Source organism: Geospiza fortis, unplaced genomic scaffold, assembly GCF_000277835.1.
Source record: "Geospiza fortis unplaced genomic scaffold, GeoFor_1.0 scaffold132, whole genome shotgun sequence".
Lineage (NCBI taxonomy): Eukaryota > Metazoa > Chordata > Aves > Passeriformes > Thraupidae > Geospiza > Geospiza fortis.
This window is the reverse complement of record NW_005054446.1, coordinates 103,706-124,448: the sequence shown is the minus strand read 5'-3', so window position 1 is coordinate 124,448 and position 20,743 is coordinate 103,706. Positions and strand designations below refer to the sequence as shown.

The 20,743-nt window shown below is 53.1% G+C and overlaps 1 protein-coding gene across 1 annotated transcript; it reads left to right on the top strand.

The window, feature by feature from the left end:
* The first annotated feature begins 893 nt into the window (after positions 1–893).
* On the top strand, positions 894–19,319 carry NPHP4 (nephrocystin 4). Its single transcript, XM_031062359.1, has 27 exons — positions 894–1,001; positions 2,706–2,878; positions 3,184–3,248; positions 3,525–3,680; positions 4,454–4,590; positions 5,273–5,439; positions 5,522–5,648; positions 7,046–7,219; positions 7,341–7,470; positions 9,687–9,733; positions 10,443–10,618; positions 10,719–10,910; positions 11,485–11,669; positions 11,911–12,071; positions 12,767–12,947; positions 13,773–13,889; positions 14,080–14,159; positions 14,318–14,535; positions 14,627–14,816; positions 14,970–15,053; positions 15,149–15,305; positions 15,612–15,697; positions 16,564–16,649; positions 16,731–16,902; positions 17,460–17,639; positions 18,424–18,567; positions 18,729–19,319. The coding sequence occupies exons 2-27, from the start codon at positions 2,766–2,768 to the stop codon at positions 18,867–18,869; spliced, it is 3,666 nt and encodes a 1,221-aa protein (XP_030918219.1). The 5' UTR covers positions 894–1,001; positions 2,706–2,765; the 3' UTR covers positions 18,870–19,319.
* Positions 19,320–20,743: the final 1,424 nt, after the last annotated feature.

Sequence of the window (20,743 nt, the reverse complement as noted above, 5' to 3'; positions counted from 1 at the left end):
GCTGCGTCCTCAAGCACCTGCACGGCGCTGCCCTCTGCCAGGTAGGGGCGATCGGCCCCGCGAGGGGACCCCGGCAATGTCTTGCTGCACCCGTTGTTTCTGCTGAGTCTCACTTTCATGGAATAGTTTGGGTTGGAAAGGATCTTACAGATCATCTCCTTTCGCCCTCCTGCCTTCCACTAGGCCAGCTTTGCCCTTTCCAACCTACTGGCTTTGAACACTTCCAGGGATGGAGCGGCTGCAGCTTCTCTGGATAACCTGTGCCAGTGCCTCACCACCATAACAAGGAAGAATTTCCCCATAAGATCGGACCTAAATTGCTCCTCTTTTAGTTTAGCCCCTCTCCTCCTTATTCTGTCACTTTCTGTGTATGTACAAGTCACTCTCCGTTTTTTTTCTAAGCCCCTTTCAGCATTCCTATTCGTATGTGTGGGCCTGAATTCCCCATGATGGCTTTTAAAGCAAGGTGGTTTTGGGGGGAACTAACTGGAGGTCTCGGGGAAGCACTAAGTTGTTTCAATACCTGTGAATCTGAGTTAGCATTTAATTAATTTTTCATTTAGTTTTTTGTTAGCCTAGGTAAGCACATTTACATTAAATTTTCTGGATAGCACTTTAACATCAATTGCCTCTTTATTCTATGCTTAACGCTCAATTTCCCCACTTTTCCTTTGCTCTGTCCACCTCTGGCTTGGAGGCAGGTTCTCCAGCAATGCATGAAGCTGTCTGTGGCCATGTGCCTGATTTGGGCATCCCTTAGGAAATGGGAATTATAGAAAACGGGAATTATATCTCTTACCAAAGTGTGTTCTGAGCTTTGGGGACACAGAGCTGGCCTGCCCCCAAAGCTGGTGCTTTGTGCCTTGCAGGGAGCCGAGTACCAGCTGCGCCTCTCCCTTTTCGATGCCACCTACCACCACTTCTTTGGGAGGACGTGGAGGAGCAGCTGGAGAGCTGCCAGCCCTGCCCCGCCACGCTCAGCCAGGGCCATCTTCAACGAGGTGGGGAAAACACAGAACCAAACCCTTTTCCATCCCTTTTGCCCAGGGTGTATCCCAGACACCGCATATTTATTAAGCTTTAGGTGTGGTTTATTGAGAAACTGGGGTGCTGGGATTCCTCTGAGCCTAGTGCCGCCGTGGGAGCAGTGATGTGCCACCGAGTGCCACCTGCCGTGTTCGGAGCTGGCAGCAGAGAGCAGTGTTTCCCCACAAATGGGAAGGAAGGGAAGGAGCAGCTGCCCACCCTCCTGCACAGAGCTTCTCTCTCCTGATCTGGGAACTAAACTCTCCCAAAGCTTCCATCTGCTGCTGGTACCAGCAAAGCAGGGTGCCCCTTACTGGGCAGATCCCACTGCACTGTAGCGTGATCCATGTTTTCCAATTCATAGCTCCTGTTTCCACTTCCTCAGTGCTGCAGGTGAAGTCAAGCACAGCTGGGCCCTGTCCTCTTCCTTCCTTTACATCAGCAGTGACATTGAGGGGCTTTGATGTGTGCATTTCTCTCCCAAGTGTTTCGGTACCGTCCCACCCCGGCCTGTTTTGAAGAGGGATGGATTAAAACTAGGGCAGAGAGTGCTGCAGAGAGCGCTGAATGCTGGGAGGAGCTGCCTTTCCAAATACATTCCCAGCGTCTGCAGGCTTCCTGCGGGTTTGCCATGTGGTTGGGAGCAGTTGGCAGGAATTTTGGGGTGTTGGGGGGACTGTGTTGCAGCCTCTGTGGTGGCTGAATTGTGTTGCCTGCAGGGTCTGACAGAGGAGGGGTGATCTGCATGTGGGATGGGATCTTCCAACTGTGGGAAAGTCAGCAGCTCGTTGTTAAGAGCAGTTCAGGTGGAGCTGGAATTGATTTGTGACAGGTGAGGTAAGGAGGAAAGTCACTGCTCCTCTGCCTGTGTGTGTGCTGTGTGCATGCTCACCAGAGCAGGAAGGTGTGAGGACAGGATCAGAGTCTGCTTGTGTGGTGGGTTTCGTCCTCAGGGTCTAGGGGAGAGGAATGCAGTGACAGAAACTGCTGTGTGCAATCAGGAGGGCCCCTCGAGCTCAGTGGCACAGGGCATTCCCTGTCAGGGCTCCCTGTGCCTTTGCAGGGTGAGCCTTGCTCTGCAGGCACGGCAGTCAGGCCATTAATCCAGCACCTCACAGTAAAGGCTAATGGAATAACGATTTATGTCCCAGGGTTGATGTGGGAATGTCTCTCTCTGTTATTCCTTCCTGACAGCCCATATTGCAGTAAACATTTTCCCTGAAACACTGAGGTAATGAGTTTTTAATAGAAAGATGAACCTAGCGTTAAATTCTCTCCTGGGGAGGTGACCTGTGTCCTGTCCCCTCCTGTCCTCAGGTCCAGTCTACTCCCATGTCCCTCTCTGTTTCAGGAAGGTTTCTAACTCCTTTTTCCTGCTTTAATGCTGTAGGTTTGGGATGCATGGAAGCCTCGTTCATTTGGGGTCTGCAGCCTGCGAGTTGCTCTGGAAAACAGGTGTTGGCAACAAAAAAAAGTTAAAAAAAAAGAAAGATGATGCTTGAGACTTAAGGGCTGAGATTTCATAGCAGTCAGAAGTGATTTGCCATTAGCTTCTGTCTGGAAGCTCTAATGGATGTTCTGGTTGTGCCACTGAGTGTCCCAGCACAACAGGCATTGCTCTGCCTGCATCTGCCACTGCCAGCTCTGAAACAGCCCATCTCTCTCCTTTCCCATCCCAGGTCGTTTATTTCCACACCTCCTTGAACCACCCTGGCATTGCTGCTGTCGTGGAAGTGGTAATGAGAGCTGGGAAAGGGGATGGAGGCTCTCAGCACCTTTCCTGTGGCTTTGGGATCATCCCCCTCTTCCATGGAGGATCAGAGGTGACAGACCCGGCCACTGAGGACAGAGCGTAGGTTCCCCTGCTGCTGTGTGACAGGTCACACAGAATTGAGGTGGTAACCTGCATGGCTGCTTTGGTGGAGGGGGAAGGGTGGTCCTGGGGCTGCAGGAGCAGAGCCAGCATTTAGAAACCTGGAATTCTTCACTGTGGCGAAGCAGTGGGTTTGGAAGGAATGCCTGTCCCTTCCCTAGAGTGGGTTGGATGGGTTCTGCTGCTGAGCAGGGGCTTTGTGGAAGATGGAGATGTAATGGAAGGAAGGAGATGTGCTTCAGGGTGGATTTACTGACTGCTGCACATGTGCTCTTTGCTTTCAGGCTGAAGCTGTACCATGGGACACCACGTGCCCTACTGCACCCACGCTTCCAGGACCCTGTGGAAAGTAAGCAGCATCCAGACGTGGCATCTCAGGCCCTTCTTGGTGGCTTCTCTTACCCAAATGTGTGTTCTATGTATCTGCTTGATGTGAGGCATGGTCTGTGCCCTGGTACTGCTCAGTGGATGTGCCTTACTGCCAGCTGGGAATGACCTGGCTGGGCAAACACGGGTTTTCCTTTGCTCCTAGCACGTGTACTCACAGTTAATGATTCATTCAACACTGGGGCTGTGAGGCTGTCTCCCCAGTTTTGGTCATTTTGGGATGCTTTCTTTTCTTCAGAGAACAAATACATGACAGTGATGGAGAAGAGCCACCTGCAGTATGGCCTGAAGTTCCACCAGCCCCTGGAGGCAATATTTCACCTCCTGCCTGAAAACCTGCTGATATCTGGGCTGCAGACTGTTCCTGGCTTACTGTCAGCACGTGGAGACTCAGGTAAGTACTGTTTCCCTTTCCCTTTTCCCTTTTCCCTTTCCCTTTCCCTTTCTTCTGCTAGTGCTGTTCCTGCTTTAAGGCAGTGGGTCCCTGTGAGGCTGTGGGCAGGGCAGGAGGGCACTGGGAGGGCATTTGTGGCAGCACAGTGGTTTCTCTGCAGTGTCACCCCTTGTCAAAAGCATCACCCCTGCGGGGGGCCACAGCCTTCACGCTCAGAGCTCAGTCTGGAATCTGTCAAAATGGCTCAGTCAGTTCCCTGTCCATTAATTGCTTTGCTCCTGGGAAGCTGCTAGGGATAAGTGATGGTTGGTTTAATTACAGTCGTTCAACAGAATCTTAAAAAGAGCTTTTGCAGCTTGTTTAAACTCCTTGGAGGTGGGTTCAGCATCGCTGGGGCCTGACAGGTTTGGGGGCATGAGCTCTTGCCCACTCGGCTTTTGTTAATCTCTCCTTATGGCACGTTGCCCTTTGAGCTTCTGCAATTAAAATACGTGAGCTGAAGATTCAGAGGGTAAAAAATTCCTCGGAGTTCTGCAGCTGAATTATTCTTCAGCTTCCTGCGTGGAAAACCTACTGCTGATGGCTTTGGGGTGTTAACTGTTGGTACTGAAGCTGAGCAAGGTCTTGAAAGCAGCTGAGTCCCTGTGGGTGTTCAGGCCAGTACTCAGAAGCTGAGTGGGCAGAGCCAGGTCTGGCACTGCAGGGCACCCCAGCAGAGCAGTGGTGGCTTTCTGTTTGCTTGGGAAACCTGTGGCCACCACCTTGTCTTTCAGGTGACTGCTTGCAGAAGCCCCGGCTGATGAAAACGGTCACCTGCTATCTGGAGCGGCTTTTCATCCAGTTGTACCCTTCCCTGGAGGAGTTTGAGGAGGAACTGCTGGATTTACTGAACAGTGATCGCTTACTTCAGGTAAGTAGAGTGCTCTGAGGGTGGTGAAACCCTGGTACAAGTTGCCCAGAGAAACTGTGGCTGCCCCATCCCTGGAAGTGTCCAAGGCCAGGTTGGACGGGGCTTGGAGCAACCTGCTCTAGTAGATGTTCTGTGGTAGGGGGTGGAACAAGATAATGCTTAAAGTCCCTCCCAATCCCTGTGATTCCATCATTCTAGGTACTGCCAATGTGGTTGGGGCAGGGGAAGGCACAGTGTAGAGCAGTAATTCTAGTGTCTGGAATTATGGGTGGGGTGAAAAGTATCAGGTAAGTGATATTCATGCATTTGTTTCTCTTGGAGTCTCCAATTTTTTCTTTTGCTGTGGAAGCCTTTAGCTTGTTTTGCTATTGGATTAGTACGTGTGTGCTCTGTGTGGGCTTTGTTTTGAACATCCAGACACTCATAAGCAGAATTTGGGTTTGCTTTGCTGTGGGAAATGCAGAGATGAGCTGCAGTGTGTATTGAGTCCACCCCTTTGGAGTGACAGCCCCTGGCCAAGTCCTTTCTTGCCAGATTTGCACCAACTCTGCTGTAAAGACAAAAGATTTTAATATCTATCATCTGCTGGGGGAATAGACCCTGTTTTCTGAAGGGTTTCCTGTGTTCTGGTTGTGATCAGCACAAAGACTGCTGCCCAAGGTGTAAAACATTCCTGTCACAGGCTAACACTGCCCCGGATGGGGAGGAGGTGGTGGTTCGGGAGCGGCGGCTGCACGTCGGCGTCCACAACGGGCTGCGCTTCGTCCAGGCACCGCAGGTCGCTGTGCTGGTGCCAGGGGCAGAATTGTCACCAGGTCGCTGCCAGGGGGTGCCCAGCTCTAGAGCCAGGTAAGGGGGAGCTCCTCTGCTGCTGCTGCTGCTTCCCTCCTGCCTTGTGTGCCTCTCACAGCCACTTCTCAATCCCGCACAGGGATGCAGGTCAAGCCCTGGTGCTGAGGAGCCGCATCCAGCTGAGTGAAATGGTCCCTCACCCGGCATTCAGGGTTTGCTTCCAGCTGGAATATGTCTTCTGCAGCACGGGGAGAGCTGGTGGCAAGGTAGGGCTGAGCGTGTGTCTCTGTGCCTGTGAAAGAGCAGGGATCCATTCTGGAGGAGTGAGCCCTGCTGAGGAATTCCTTCTTCTTCCCATTTCACCATCCTGCTTCTCCAAGTCCTTGTTTCATGGCTGTGCTCTGTAATGCAGGACCCTGCAAAGTGTGTGGGTACCTTCCATAGCATTGCACACAACAACCTGCATGGCTTGGTGAATTATTTTAGTAACATGTGGTTGCATTTCTCCACTGTTTATATGTAGAGGGAGGAATGTACCCTGCAGCATAGTGTTCTCATAGTGTTCTGGCAAGCTAATTTAGAAAATTTCAGCTTTTTTTGTAATATCAAAAAGGCTTTTCTTTAGAATTTGGCATTTATGCTGAAAAGAGGTTAACTCATCCCACTCCTTTTATTTTGGTTTTTGCCCTGAATGATGAAGTTTTTCTGGGTGCTTCAGCCTGATGTTCTCAAGCTGTAAAGGCAGGAGAAATCTCTGAGGGTGGTCTCTGCAGTCAATATACTCTCACCTACTTACTGATCATTTACTCATATCTTAGTTTAACCTTTCTGCAGGTTAAACCCAGCTCAATGAGTACTGTGTATCCCCTCCAGAGACCTTGTGTTGTTGGAGCCATCAGCTCCTGGCTGGCTGAATCGATTGCCCCGGCGTTTGTTAGAGGCTTTAATCGTCCCGCTAAGATGTTCATTGAAAATGTGGCAAATGCCTCTTGTTAAGCTGTCCAGAGCCAAAGTAGGGGAAATGGGTATTTGTAAAGCAGGATGCCTGTGCCAGACCAGAGGGATTTGTACTGAGAAGGAAGACACTGAGCTGTGGTGTTGGAAGTTGTTGGGTCCGGCTCTGTTGGAAAGCTGAAGTCCAAGGTCCCACGGAGATTTGGGGTTCCAGAGGCTGATCTGTTTGGCTCTGCTGTCTGGGGCAGCAGTAGAGCCAGTCCCTGTGGTGCAGCCCTGGGGCAGAGTGGTTAATCCCAAAGCTGCTTGCAAAGCTGATCACCTTGTTCTTGTCCTCAGTGCCATAATTAGCTGTGAGGGGGAGGGTGGGTGCTGGCAGAGCCCTCTCTTCTTTCTGTTCGCCTCCTTCGGTTGAAGGGAGGCTGTGGATGTGCTGGGTAAGTGGAAACCTTTCCCCTCTGCCAGGGATGGGGGTCCAACATATATACCTTAGTGCAGCTGCTTGAGGGAGGGGTTACAGAGGCATAAGGTCTTGGAAAATGAAATGTCTCCAGAACGGGATGAAGACCACTGGCTTCTGTGGTGGCAGAGCCAGGTGTGAGGAGGTGCCATGGGGGATGAGAGCCAGTGTCTGTCTGGCAGCACCCATTCCTGGGTCCTGGCAGTGAGCTGGGGCTGCCTGGTGCTCACTGTGCTCCCCCACCCCCAGGCCCTGTCCGGCAGTGCCCGCAGTGAGGCGGCCGACATGCGCTCGGTGCGCTGGGCTGTCTGGAGCCCCGTCCCAGGCACTGGTGACACAGATGTGATCCTCCCCCTGCGTGGTGGCGCCCGCCGTGGCCCCTGCCAAGCCTTGGTCTACAGGATCCCCCCGAGCTCCCGGCAGGTAAGGCTGTGCTGGCCCCTGGCAGCTTTGCTTGGTGTCAGGGCGAGGGAGCCGCTGTCGGAGGCACGAGGAAGGCTGCGTGTACCACACTGTCTGAAAGCATTTTTGTTGCCAACTTCAGGGGAAGCACGTGGAGTCTGGGACTGTCCAATTCCATGTTTCCACTGATTCGGAAGAACATCTTGTAACTGCTGCGGAGATCCTATGTAAAGACAGGGACGAGTCGAAGAAGCCTCCTACGCCATCGCTGAGTGAGTGTTTTCCAGATCGCTGACATTTAAAATATAGAGTGTGGCACTGGTGTCTGCTCGGGAGAGAAAACAAGACTTCAGTGAGTTTCAGCAAGCTAGTTATGAATTACTGGAGTGAAGCAAGATTTTTGTCAAGTTGAATTCAGCTCTTACTTTTTAACTTGCAAAACTCTCATGTGATAGTATTGCTGAGCCATGTGCAAAATCCCCAGGAATTGCCAGCACTGCCCCAGCCTGCTCCCATTCTGGGTCACTGGGTGCAGTGGCCACACCAGCTCACTGCAGGTACTGCTGCTCCTCTCTCTGGACTCAGAGTCTCTCCAGACATGGGGACAAGAGAGATGTCAGTCATAGGCTGGGGAAAAGCAGTCTGGTTGTGCCACCACTGAGGGAGTGTGATAGCAGCCTGGGCTGGGTTGATGTGTGCAGGATGTGTTGGTGCCTGGGGAAGAGAAGGCAGCATCTGTGCACATGCACAAGTGCATCTGTCTATAGTTTGGGGGGCTGTGTGTTTGGGGTTCCACCACCCCTCTGCTCCATTGGAGATGGAAGGAAAACTGCTGTGGGCTTGAGTTTGGGCTTGAGGTTGTGTCCATGCACTGTGCTCCTAAAAATCCTTTGACTTGTTTCTCTCTCATCCCCCTTTTGTGATTGGTGAGAAGCAAACTGCCCTTTCTTTGCAGTGCTGCTTCTGCTGGGGTCCCAGCTGTGTCTCGGGGTGATGCTTCAGACAGCAGGCAGTGTTTCAGTGTGTGTCATATCTCCCCAGCTCTCTGATGAGCCATTTAGTGTCAGCCCACGGGCCAGGCAATGCCCATTACGGTGGGTTGCTGTTCCATGCTGGTTCCAGTGCTGTGGAACCACAAGATGGCAGTGGCACCTTGGCTTTGCTGTGACAAATCCTGTGTTTCTGCTGGTGAGGAGCCAGGATTGCTGCTGGGAGGGGCTTTGGTGAGGAAAGCTTTAGTGGCAGATGAAGGGGTCTCGTGATCTTGGGGTATGTGGGGTTCATCTCCCTGCAGCACAAGCTGCATCATGACTGGTACCTTCCTGGTGCTGCTTGAAAAGTTTTTCCTGGTGCCTTTCAGCTGTAGGTGGCTGGGATGCTGATGGAGTTGTGGTGTGGTGAGGGGAGAGGGCAGCAAGTGCTGACACTGAGCTTCCAGCCTGGTGGGGGTCTGGAGTGCCCCAGCTTGGGGGAGTGTGCTGGGCTGTGGGCTGTGTCCCTGGTGAGGGAAGATCCCCATCAAGGTGATTTTCAGGGACAAACTCCCTGGCATTTCCCAGCTCCAGGGGTCTTATGGCACCAGGGAGGGCTTGCAAGAGCAGCAGTGGTCCCAGAGCTTTACCTCCCTAGCCTGTGTTCCAAGGTGCTGAAGGGACTACTGGGTTAATTTTTTGTAGAGCTCTGTTGAGAAACGTGCTGCTGCCTGGCCCAGGGGAGGCCAAGAGCTTCATCTGTCAGCTCAGATGCTGGTGTTGCTGCTGTATCTGTCCATCCTCTTCTCAACACCAGCCAAAGCCATCCTGACTGGAGTGAAACAATATTTTAGGCATGAGGGAAACAGGGTGGTTTCCTTTACACAGCAGCCAGCATGGAATAGCTGGGATATATGTGATGGGGGAAAGCAAATTAAGGTCTAAGCATCACGTGGATGCAGAGATGGAACATCTGTGCCCCTGCTCTGCTGCGAAGGACCCGCGGCTCCACGGCTCAGCGAACTCAGCTGTGCTGGCTCCAGAGAGCAGCCGAATATAAACACGATAAAGCTGCCACCGTTTCGGGGCACAAATGCTCCAGCACTTGAAGGGAGTGACAAAAAATAACAGAGAAACGATGAAAACCTTAAGTATCCTAAAACTTTCACGTCTCATTAAGCATCCCACTTAGGCAGCACCGCGTGGCCGTGAGGCACCGCGGCGCTGTCAGGGGATGGGGGAGCTGTTGTTTGTGGCACAGTTAGCCTGATTCACGGCAAAATAACGGATGGATCTGGAGATGTGCTGTGTTAACCTCCAAGCAGCAGTCTTATTGGGAAATAAGTCAAAAGAAGTGTTTGGGTGATGGTGAACTGCTGCACTGTGCAGCCTTCGCACCTAAAATTGGAAAGGGCTGGTGGGAGGACAGGGCGGTTTGGTGGCCGTGGGTGCGGCTGCAGTTATGGGGCATGGGGGTTTTGGCTCCTCTACAGCATCTCTCCTGTCCCTCTCCACAGGAGTGCCAGCCTCACAGCGAGCGCCAGTCTCCCCACGGGGACCAGGGGTAAGTGCCACATGCACCAGTGGGTGTGGGTGGTGGGCAGCAGCATTCCCCAGAGGATGGCCCACATGTAGGATGTGCTTCTGGACCCATCCCCTGCTTGTTTTCCTGTCTGCTGCAGCCAAGAGGCACCAAGTGTCCTCAACTCCACCTCCTCCAGGCAGCAAAGCAGCTCCTGCCTGTGATGTGCTAGGAGAGATTCCCTGTGCTCTTTTCATACTGCAGGAGTGAGGGCAGCTCTGGTTTTTGACAGCCCAGATTTGCTGGGTGCTGCTGTCCCTGGTATGTGCTGACAGAGACACACTGCTTGTTCTTGCAGAGCTCCCAGGATTTAAGGAGAGCTGTGAATACTGAGCATCCTCTTTATGCTGTTTTATATCTTGATGCAGGAGTCAATGCATGCAAATATTTTTGATGAAATGAAATGCCTCATAAGGCTGCATTAAGCAGTTTTATCTTCCTGCTGCATGTGCTCATCCCTCCTCTTGCCAGGGAGGAAGCAGCAGGGAAATGACAGTGGAGGTGCAAACCCTTGTGTGGCCAAGTTGTAACACTTCTTGGTGGAATGACAACACTGGGGCACGTGGTGGCTGAGCTCCTTTAGCACAGAGGGGCTGCTGGCTCAGCTTGCCTCAAGGGCTGCCTCAGGGGGCTACCTTGGGGCTGTGGCTGCTCATGCTTGCTGCTCTCTCACCAGCTGTCGGTGTCCCAGCTCGTGGCCTCACCACGGAGCACAGGCCAGACCCTGCAGCAGGATGGGGCCATCACCCACCTGGAGGCCGACCTGGGCTCACCAGACACAGAACCCTGTGCCAGTGACCAGCTGCAGGCGCTGCCCTTCACCCCTCTGCAGCTGCCCATGGCTGCTGTGGGGCTGCAGGCATGCAGGTGATGCTCAGCCCTCCCCAGACTCCTGTGACCCCATCACCTGGCCTGCCAGAGTCCCCATGGCCCCATTTGTGGAGCTCACCCCTATTTCTCCATCCAGTTCCCACGTGTCCCTGTCTCGTGCCGCGCTGGCACGCCTGCACGCCGCCGGCTTTCCAGACATCCTGGACTGCAACCAGGAGCCAGTGGAGATCTCAGAGCCAGTGGAGCTGGGCAGTTTCAACCTGCGGCTGGAGGAAGCTGACCCTCTGCAAGGCAATGAAATTGTCCTGCAGTTCCTGGCTTTTGGAAGGTGGGATGGCAGCTCGTGGTCTTGTGTGGGTAGATCCCAAAGGCCTCCTGGACAGAGTCCTTTCCAAATTCCTCTAACCCTCTTCCCTGCTTGGGGAGGAGATGTCTCTTCTTTTAGCACCTGCTTTTTTCCTCCCTGGGCACTTTTAAGTCATGATCCAGTTTTTTAAAATTGGATCCATGAGCCACAATGTGATGTCAGAGCTCATTAATGCAGGGCTTCTCCAGAAATGCAAATGGAGTTGGGAAAATTGGCACCCAAGGGGTGGCTTTGGCTGGATAAGGCCCCACTTCTGTTTTTTCCATGGCTGGCAGTGTGCTGTGGGAAGGTAGCACGTTGTCTTTGCTGGGCGCCTCCATCACAGCATATGGCAGGAGACAGCTGGAATTACGAAGCTTTTTAGGAAGTTAAGGCAAACCGTATGGCCGCTGTCTTCAGAAAAGTCCAAATACTTGTGGTGCTGCCAATCTTCTCTTGTTCTTCTGCCTCCTGGCATGTGCCAAATTCACGAGTAGCTCATGACAGAGTGGCAGTGCTGTGCCACAAGTAACCCAAACCCCTTTCTCTCTTCAAGAGATGCCCAGGGCGGTGTGGAGGGGCTCTGGCCAAGGACTGTCTTCCTCACCTTCCAGTTCTACCGTTTCCCACCGGTCACCACGCCCCGGCTGCAGCTGGTCAGCATGGAGGGGGGGCTGGCCACTGGGCTGGCTGTGCCAGCTCAGCTCCTTGTCCGTGTCAACGAGGATGGGACCCTAACCAGTAAGCTGTGGTTTGAGCATCCGTGTGTGGCTGCTTCTCTTCTGTTGGGTGGATGAGGGCTTGCCTCTGACCCAAAGGATGGGGTGGTGTTAACAGCAAACCTCTGCTGGTTTGCACATCATGAAAAATAATTCTAAACATCCAGTGTTTGAAGGAGTACATAGTATCAGGTGTGTGAGGTGCACATTGAGGCTTCCCACCAAGCCAAGTGCCATGTCTGTGATGGTGTGGTGCCTTGCAGGACCACCAGGCTTGCAGCTGAAGTACATGGTGGATCCAGCTTTCCTGAGGCCCGGGGAACAGCGCTGGTTCCTGCGGTACCTGGCTGAGCACAGCCTCCAGATTGACATCTGGGATGGAGACTCCCTGCTCCATTTTGGGTCTGCTGCCATTAAATTGGAGGTATTGGTTAGATTGAAGCTCTTTTCCTGTGGCTGGTAATGCTGAAGGGTCCCCTGCCTGTATGGAGTGCTAGGGAAGAGCCCAGCTCTCCCTTTGGTCCTGTGTTGAGGTGCTGTTGCATTGTCCTTGTGTCTTCAGTAATGGAGATGCTGTCAGCCCCTCTGTGTAACCGAATCAGGTGTCAGCTTGACAAGCCCCTAATCACAGGATTTGTTATCTTTTCTTCCAAAGTGATGACAAAGCATTAACTTTCTTTGCCCTTCCCTGTAACTCTGGCAGTATTCTAGCACTAAGCCCTGCAGAGCCAGGACATCCAGTGCCATTCATATCCAGGTGTTGCAATACAGCACAAAATGAATGACACTCACACACTGAGATATCCAAGGCAAAAAAGGCACGTTCATTTCTGAACCTCGATATTTATAGAATTCCAAAAGTGACCATGGATTGGAGGATGAAACTGCCCACCTCTCCAACCACACTGGTCAAACCAACAGTCCATCAGTTCTCTCCTCCTCCAGAAAGGAATGCAAAACAATCATTATTTGCGTGAGAAACTCCATTACAAAAACGTAAACATCAGAAGGCTTAGAAGAACTTTAGAAGAACAGGGCGACACCCAGACCCCTTTGACCTCTCTGGACCAGACTCCCCAGTGACTCGTTGCACTTTGTCTGTCCTTGCCTTGTGCCCAGCCCCTGCTGCGCCAGGGCCAGCTGGCTGTCAGGACCTACCACGAGCTGGAGGTGGCCACGACTGAGTACGAGCCGGACGGGACTGTGATGGGCCGGGAGGCTCTGAGGCACGGCGCCCTGCGGCCCCTCGGGGTCCGTGTGGCTGTGAGGGGCCACCTCCACCTCTGCCTGGCCAATATTGGTGAGAACCCCCTGCTCCTGTGGCCCTCCAAGGCTGGGGTGGGGCACGCAGCACGTGCGGGGCTGTACCTGAGTGAGACCCAGGGGCATCATCCTTCCCAGAACCTGCTGGTTGCTTTTATTTTATGTATTTAATTCTGTCCTATAAATGTGCAGTGACTCCAGGTTTTAAAATCTTATCTTCAGAGGAGAGATTAGCTCCATATAAGATATCTTAAATCGTCATTTCCATACTTTGCCTGCAAAGGGCCGATAAGCTGCTGGGAAGGAGAATCTGAGATCCACAACCCAGGGAGTGGTTTAACTCGCACCCTGACAAAGAGCTGCTGTGCCAGGACAGCAGCCACCCTTTGATTGGTGTTTTTCCCATTCTCTTTAATAAAAAAAAAAAAAGAAAATAGTGTTAGAAACAGGATGGCAAAGCTTGGTACCCTTTCCCGAAGGATGGGGATAGGATGTGTAGGCTGGGCAAATACCTGGTGGGTTTAGAGCCTTGTGTGGCTCTGCTTGGCACAGCCTTTGTGGGAGTGGGGAGATGCAGCAGCACGTGGCCATGCAGGGGGAGGCAGAACTCAGAAATGAAAGCAAGAGCTGGTGAGGGGCTCAGTATGGTGTGTGCTCTCAGTGCTGCTCCTGGGCAGGTGACTGTGTGACAGAACAGGCTCTGGGGAGCATGTGGGGCTCTTAGGGCATCATTGGTTTCCAGATATTCTCTCCTGCTGGTATAAATTGGCTGAACAGAGCTGCAGGGAGGTAAAAATTGGCAGTAGATTTTATAACAATGAAAATGGATGGTTTCCACTCATTCCTGTCTCTGCTTGTGCAGGTCACCCATGTGAGGAGATCCCAGGGCAGCTGCCATCCCATTCCTGCATTGTCACTGCACCAGACAGCACTGTCACCACCCCAGGTGGCGGGGGGTACTCCCTGAACACTCCTGGTGGTGAGTTCTCTGGGGCCTGGCCTGTCCCCCTGTGGGTTGAGGTGGGCAGGGTCTCTGCTGCTGCAGTGCCAGCTGTGGGTCAGCTGCCCCTCTGGTGCTCCCCTTTCCAGCCCTGCAGTATTGCAGAGCTCTTGGGGGCTGCAGTACCTGGGGGGTCCTTCCTTGGTGCCACGGTGGTCTCTCCCCACAGGCAGGAGGACGGCGTGGGCACGGAGGCTGGTGGATGTGGACAATGAGCTGGAGGCTGCGCTGCGCAGTCGCCGGCCAGAAGTGAGCCTGGCCCCCTGGTCACCCTCAGTGAGGCCATGTCCACCCACTGGCTGCACCACGTGGCACTGGTGTGGCTGCACGAGGGTGCTGGTGGCAGCAGGGCATGTGGTCACACCCCTGTGGTGTCTCCAGGCTTATGGTTCCTTCCCTCTGGGCAGGGCTGGCCAGAGCAGCGTGCCTGGGACCTGCAGGTCATCAACTCCTACCGGGATTACATCAAGGGAGAGAGCATCTACCAGATGCTCAGCCAGGCCATCACAGCCACCCGCACTGTCCACGCTGTGCTGGGGACAGCTGAGTTCTTTGAGTTCGCCCTGAAGAACCCCTACAGCGTCCAGCACACTGTGACCATCGAGGTCGACCACCCTGAGCTCAGGTGGGGGCTCCCCTGTGTGCATGGGGAGATGCCAGGGTGGTGCCAGCTCCCTGCCAGTCCTCACCAGCACCTCTGCTGCTCGCTGCCCCAGTGTCATCCTGGACCCGAGGGAGTGGCGCCACTTCAAGGAGCTGACCAAGAGTGTTACACCGGTGGAAGAGGATATGTTCCACCTCCGTGAGGACCTCAAGCCTCAGGTCTACCTGCGCCCCAGTGAGACTGTCCACATCCCCTTCAAATACCAGACCTTCTCTGCAGACCCTGCTGTGGTTGCAGCACAGGTAGGCTGTTCTGAGCTGTTTTGAGCTGTTCCCAGTACAGAATGTTCTCTTTGGCTGTGGTTACCATTGCAGAGCAGGCTGGAACAGCCATGGGGAACAGCAGCAGCTGCAGAGATGCTGCACCCTGAAGGAATTCACTGTTTCACCCTGCAGGGGCCGGCTGGGCTGGGCACTGGTGCCAATGACAAAGCTCACTCCTTTGGGAAGAATGGGGCCAAGCAGACAAAGCTCATCCAGGTTAGGGAGCCATGTGAAACACTGCTTGAGGGGCTGCATGGGAGGAGCAGAATCACTGGAAAACCCCAGCCCTCTCCTGCTGGTCCCCGGGACAGGTCTCCTTCCAGGTGAGCAGGGGGAAGCCCATTGCACTCCTGCGGGTGAAGGTGGAGCCCCAGCCCCATGTGGTGGACCAGACCTTTCGCTTCTACCACCCAGAGCTCACCTTCCTGAAGAAAACCATTCGGCTGCCTCCCTGGCACACCCTCCCTGGTGAGTCTGTGGCATGCCTGGCAGGGCTTGGGCTCTTCCTTGTTAGCCATCATGCATGGTTCATGGAGCCTTTCTGGAGGCACAGCAGCATCCAGAGAGCACATTGCTGGTTCCTCATGCCTTCAGAGCCCTGGGCTCCTCACTTGCTCTCCATTCATCTTTCTCTGTTAACTTCAACCTGAATTCCCTACATCTGCACACCCATGTGGTTTGTTGGTAGTCAAGCTTGAGGGATTCTGTGTGCAGCTGTGTGGGGCACAGGAAGAGGAAAGGCTGAAGGTGATTTCCTTGGTCTCTTGTCCACAGGCACACCAGTGGGGGTGCCGGGAGGGCAGCCTGAGATGTTCGTTCGCTGCAGCGACCCCGACATCATTTGTGAAACCAAATCCTTGGTATGCTACACTTGGGCATCGCTGTTCCTCGTGTCCTCCTCCTGCAGATTGTTTGGGTTGGCAGAGAGCTGCTGATGTGGGTGCAGCCACAGAGCATCCCTGTGTACCAGCACGTGGCAGTGACACTGTGGCAGCAACGAAGCTGGAATTGCTTTTTATTCCCAATTAAAAGGAGCTGTGTTGTTTTGGCGGGGGAGGCTGAGCATTGCCCCTTATCGCATCATGCAGCAGCCTGTACTTGCTTGTTCTTTTGAGCAAGTACCAGATGATTCAGATGCTGGGGAAAAGCAGCCTTTTGTTGGGTTTTCTGCTGCTTGGGGTATCCACAGCCATTTGCAGCGGGTGGGTGGACTGTGTGTCCTTGGGGTGCACAGCAAAGCCTGTCCCTGCTGAAGGGTGCTAGAGTAGAGGGGCAGCTCCATGCCCAGCCCTGCACCATCCCACTCCCTCCTGAAACAGGAGGCTCTCCTGGGCTGGCTCCACAGCAGGAAGAGGTGGAAGGGAAAAATAAACTTGGGCATGTCCATGCAAATGGCAACGAGGGATAGTTGCTAATTGCTGTTGCGGAAAAGCGTTAGTATGGTAATTGGATTAGGGCTTGTTAGAAAACTTGTGGAAAATTTGCCAAAATTTGATTACAGATACAGACCTGGAATGTGATAGTCATTTGTATCCTCTTTTGTAATTAAAAATACTGGGAGAGCTCAGCCAAGCTGTATAATAACTTAATAACGTAATTTAACGAGGTACCGAAAGCATCTGCTTTCATAAGGGAGTTGATGGTAGCTCCCCCATTAATGGGAAGACACCCCTGGGGTCCTCATTAGCTGGTCAACTGCTGGGACAATGCTCTGTTGTCTATGCAGGGGCCTGGTGAGCCACAGGACATCTTTCTCAAAGTCGCCGGAGGACCAAGCCCGCAGATCAAAAAATTCTTTGTTGCTATTTATACGTAAGTAGCAGGACCCCAGAAGGGTGGGGGACATTGACTCCCGTGGTGTGTGACGAGCCCTGTCCGTCTGTCTGTGCACAGGGACGCCTGGCTGGCAGCACCTATCCAGATCTGGCAGTTCTACCTGCACTCTCTGCAGCGCCTGGACGTCGCCTGCACGGCCGGGCAGCTGACGCGCCTCTCCCTGCTGCTGCGCGGCACCGCGGCCCCACGGAGGGTGCGGGCCTTCACCTCCCACCCCCAGGAGCTGGAGGTAACCCCCGTGGTGGGCTGGGCTGGCCTGGGTCAGCGCAGAGAAACCCCCTCCAGAAAGCAAAAGGCAACCCACATGGAGCTGTGAACAACTGAGAGCCGTAAAGCGTTTGTGATAATTATCTTTTGATTAGAGTTGTCATGTGTAGGATCATTGGCGCGAAACCCCGGAGGGCAAATTATCTGCGTTAATGAGACTGTCTGAAGACTCTCAATTTCTTTAGAATTCGTTCGTCCATAATTGGAAATGTGAATAATAAAAGGCAGAAAAACTCCATAGCTGTCCTGTAAAGGAAAGGCAAAGGCTCCTCAGGCAAAGCCTGTGTGGTGCAACCCTTGGGCTGGGGAGGCCCTGGGTGTTCCTGAGTGGCTCTTGTCCTTCCTGACATGAATTAGTCCCAGAGTATTCCTGGGGCTGGGAGGTATGGCATTCAATAGTGATGGAATAGGGGTACAGATTTTTAAGAGCAATTGGGTCTAATTGATGCTCCAAGCTGGACTTTTCAGGGCTGTGATCAGCCGTGGTGGGTGGCTGTACCTCCAGGTGTTGTTCCACAGGTGGATCCGAACGGTGCCTTCCTCCTCCCCGCCAATGGCATTCAGGACCTGTACATCGGTGTGAGGCCACGGCGGGCTGGCAGCAAGTTCATCTACCTCAACCTGGTGGATGTGGAGTCCCACCAGCTGGTGTCCTCCTGGCTGCTCTGCCTGTCCTGCAGGCAGCCTCTCATCTCCAAGGTACGGCAGCTCTCGCCATGCGAAACGTAGTGATGGCGCCGGATCAGTGGTCTCAGTTCAGCCCATAACCTGAGGCTGTCTCCTGCTTCTTCCTCTCTTTCCATCTGTGGTTTTTTTGGCACTTGCCATTATAAACACACATTTAGCCCTTGGGGTACTTGAATAATCTCACTGAAGCCCCTGGTAGAATGTCTTTTAGGCTGTTTTGGAGGCAGCCCCACGCTGAGGAGCGGCAGCTCGGAAGTATTCCCAGTTGTGAAATTAGAGCTGCGGCATGCTGCTTTCGATTAGTGCTGTGCTGGCAGAGGCCTTGCCTCAAAGACAGAAAATTAGATTTCCTGGCTAATGTGTTCCTTCTAAAAATGTTTTCCTGAACCTCTTGGTACTGGGAAAGGTTCAGATTGGCATTTACACCAATGTCCCATTGTCCTGCCACATGCTGCTTGTGCTATGAGGTGTTAAGAGAATCAGAGTAGTTGGGGCTGGAAGGGGCTGTTCAGGGTCATCAAGTTCATGTAGTTATCTGAGTACCACAGCTCTTCCTGGGAATGAGAAGAAGCTGGCTAGTCTCTACTGCTCTCCCAGCCCTACGAGTCCTTTGCACTCGTAATTAATTGTTGCTTCTTTTGATCAAAGGTGGGTTCTTTCCATTGGCTGGCAGAGCAGATGTGAGGTGTGGGAGAGGAGGGCAGTGTGTGGGAGGCAGTTGTCTGTGGTGGGTTTGGGGAGTGCCCGTTGTTACTGCTGCCCACCCTGCCATCTGGGCCCCTGCTTGCTCCCACAGGCCTTTGAGATCTGTCTGCCTGCGGGAGGTGGGAAAGGCTGCAACAAACGCATCACCTACACCAACCCCTACACCTCACCCCGGCTCTACTTCCTGTGCACCAACCGCCCTGACCTGCTGCAGTTCAGGGAGGACTCCTTTGAGGTACGTCCTGCTGCCAGCACTCCCCCCTTGTCTCCTCATCTGGCCAGACCGGGTGATGCTGGCTGGGTGCTGGCCGTGAGGGCCATCCTGGCTGGAGGAAGGTGGACACATGAAGGGACCTGGCCAGATCCTGCTGCCTCCTCCAGCTCTCTGTCCTGCAGGTGGCTGGAGGGGAGGTGTACACCATCGGCCTGCGCTTCGCCCCGAGCCAGACTGTGGGGGAGGAGGAGATCCTGATCCACATCAATGACCACGAGGACAAGAACGAGGAGACCTTCTGCGTGAAGGTCCTGTACCAATAAGGCCTCCTGCCTGTCACTGCAAAGCTGCAGGTTCCTGTGCCAGCCCACACCACCTCGGGGGTGGCTGTGTCTGTCTGAGGATGCTCATGACCCCCATGCCCTGGCTGTCACCTTGCCAGCCTGGGGGGTGTCTCTGTCAGTGGGATCCCCGGGCATTGCCATGAGTGCTGGTGGTGCCACGTGGCTCCATCTGCACAAATTGAGACGAGTGGATGTGTTTGTTACGGCACTTTGTGACTGCAAGATCTGTATTTTTGTTAGGCATGATGATATTTTAGGCACTTTTAATCTTTTTTTAACTTAAAAAGTTTGCAGATTTGATTCTGCAAAATATTTTTAAAATATTTTATATTCAGCGGTGAGTTTTGTACACACTAAGACAGTTTTACGGGTGTTTTTGATACATTTTACTCATCCTTGATGCATAAAAATTGCTGTGCACAACTGTCAGAGTGTGGCAGCATTTTCTTCCTGAGAAGATGGAAATCCTCAGCATCCCTGTCCTGTGGAGATGAGTCCTGGAGGTCCCCTGCATCACCCGCATCCCCTGGAGCAGCATCCTGGGGGTCAGGGCAGGGACCATAAATGAGACTGGGAGCGTAGGGCAGCCCACCAGCTCTGGGAATGCTGCCTCACTCTCCACAGGCCCGAGGCTGGTGGATTAGTGGTCCTGATAAAGTTGGGTGCAGAGTTCCTCTGCCTCCCTCGCACTGATAGGAAATGACAGCTCATATTTTAGAAATGATTATACTGTCTGCAGCACAGAGAGGCCCCGAAGTTGGGTTATTAAAGTAGATTAGCTGAATAATTTTTATTACATTTTCACACAACGATATTTCTTGAGGCTTATGAATGAGCTGGGGCTGTACCTGCAGCACAGGCAGCTCGAGTGGTGAATGATGTGCCAGCATTCAGGGGATGCCAGCACAGGGACTTGAGCTGAACTGGTGCTTGAGTGGTGCTGCCTGCTCCCCCGCAGCACATGCCTGTGGCCCAAAATCTACAGAACTGTCATTAAGAAAAGCTGATAAAACTTTCCCCGTAGGAAATGCAAATGCTTTGTGACCCAGCTGCTTGGCATTATGGCCACGGCTCTTGGAATTGCTGCTGCTGCTGCCTCTCAAACTCAAGTGTGGGGCAACTTCTTGGGTTCCCACTTCTTAATGAAGTCATCCCTGCTAATGACAATGAACTCGAGCACCCGTGCCTGGCATGCAGCTCGGTGTGCTCTTCCCATTTGCATTCATGTCAGGAGGGAAACTGGATTCCAGTAATGACAAAATTAATTTGCCCTAAAAGCCTCGGTTTGTGTCTCATCACTGAGGTGTGCAGGGAGGGGAGGGATTGAAAAGTTCTTTCCATGGATTGAGTAATTCTCAGGGGTGTTGTCCCTCTTGGAGCAGATGCAGATGAGACCTTTTGGGGACTGGAGTGTCACTGCCTTGGCAAAGGCATTGCTGGAATGGCAGCAGAGGAGTAAGGAAGGACAGAAGGGAGACCTGGCCCCAGCATCCGGGCCAGGGAGGGGCAACTAAAAATCTGCAACTAGCAATGAGAAAATAGGGTAAAAAAAAGGCAAACCAGCATTGGAATTGGGGATGAAGCTCCTGCAGCAGCTGAGGGCCCTTGGGAAACTGGCTCTCAGGATGCCCAAGCCTCAGCAGGGTCTGCCGCCGGCCCAAACTTTTAAACCCAGCTTGTTTTCCCCATTATGAGGAGGAAATTACGACTGCCTGAGAACCCTCTAATTAAACAAAGCCTCACCATAATATTTGCTGGGAGCTCGCCAGCCCTGTAATATGACATTACCAGGCATCTTTATTAGCTGAAATGAGTATTTAGCGCCTCTGCCAAACCAAAAGCTGATTGAGGCG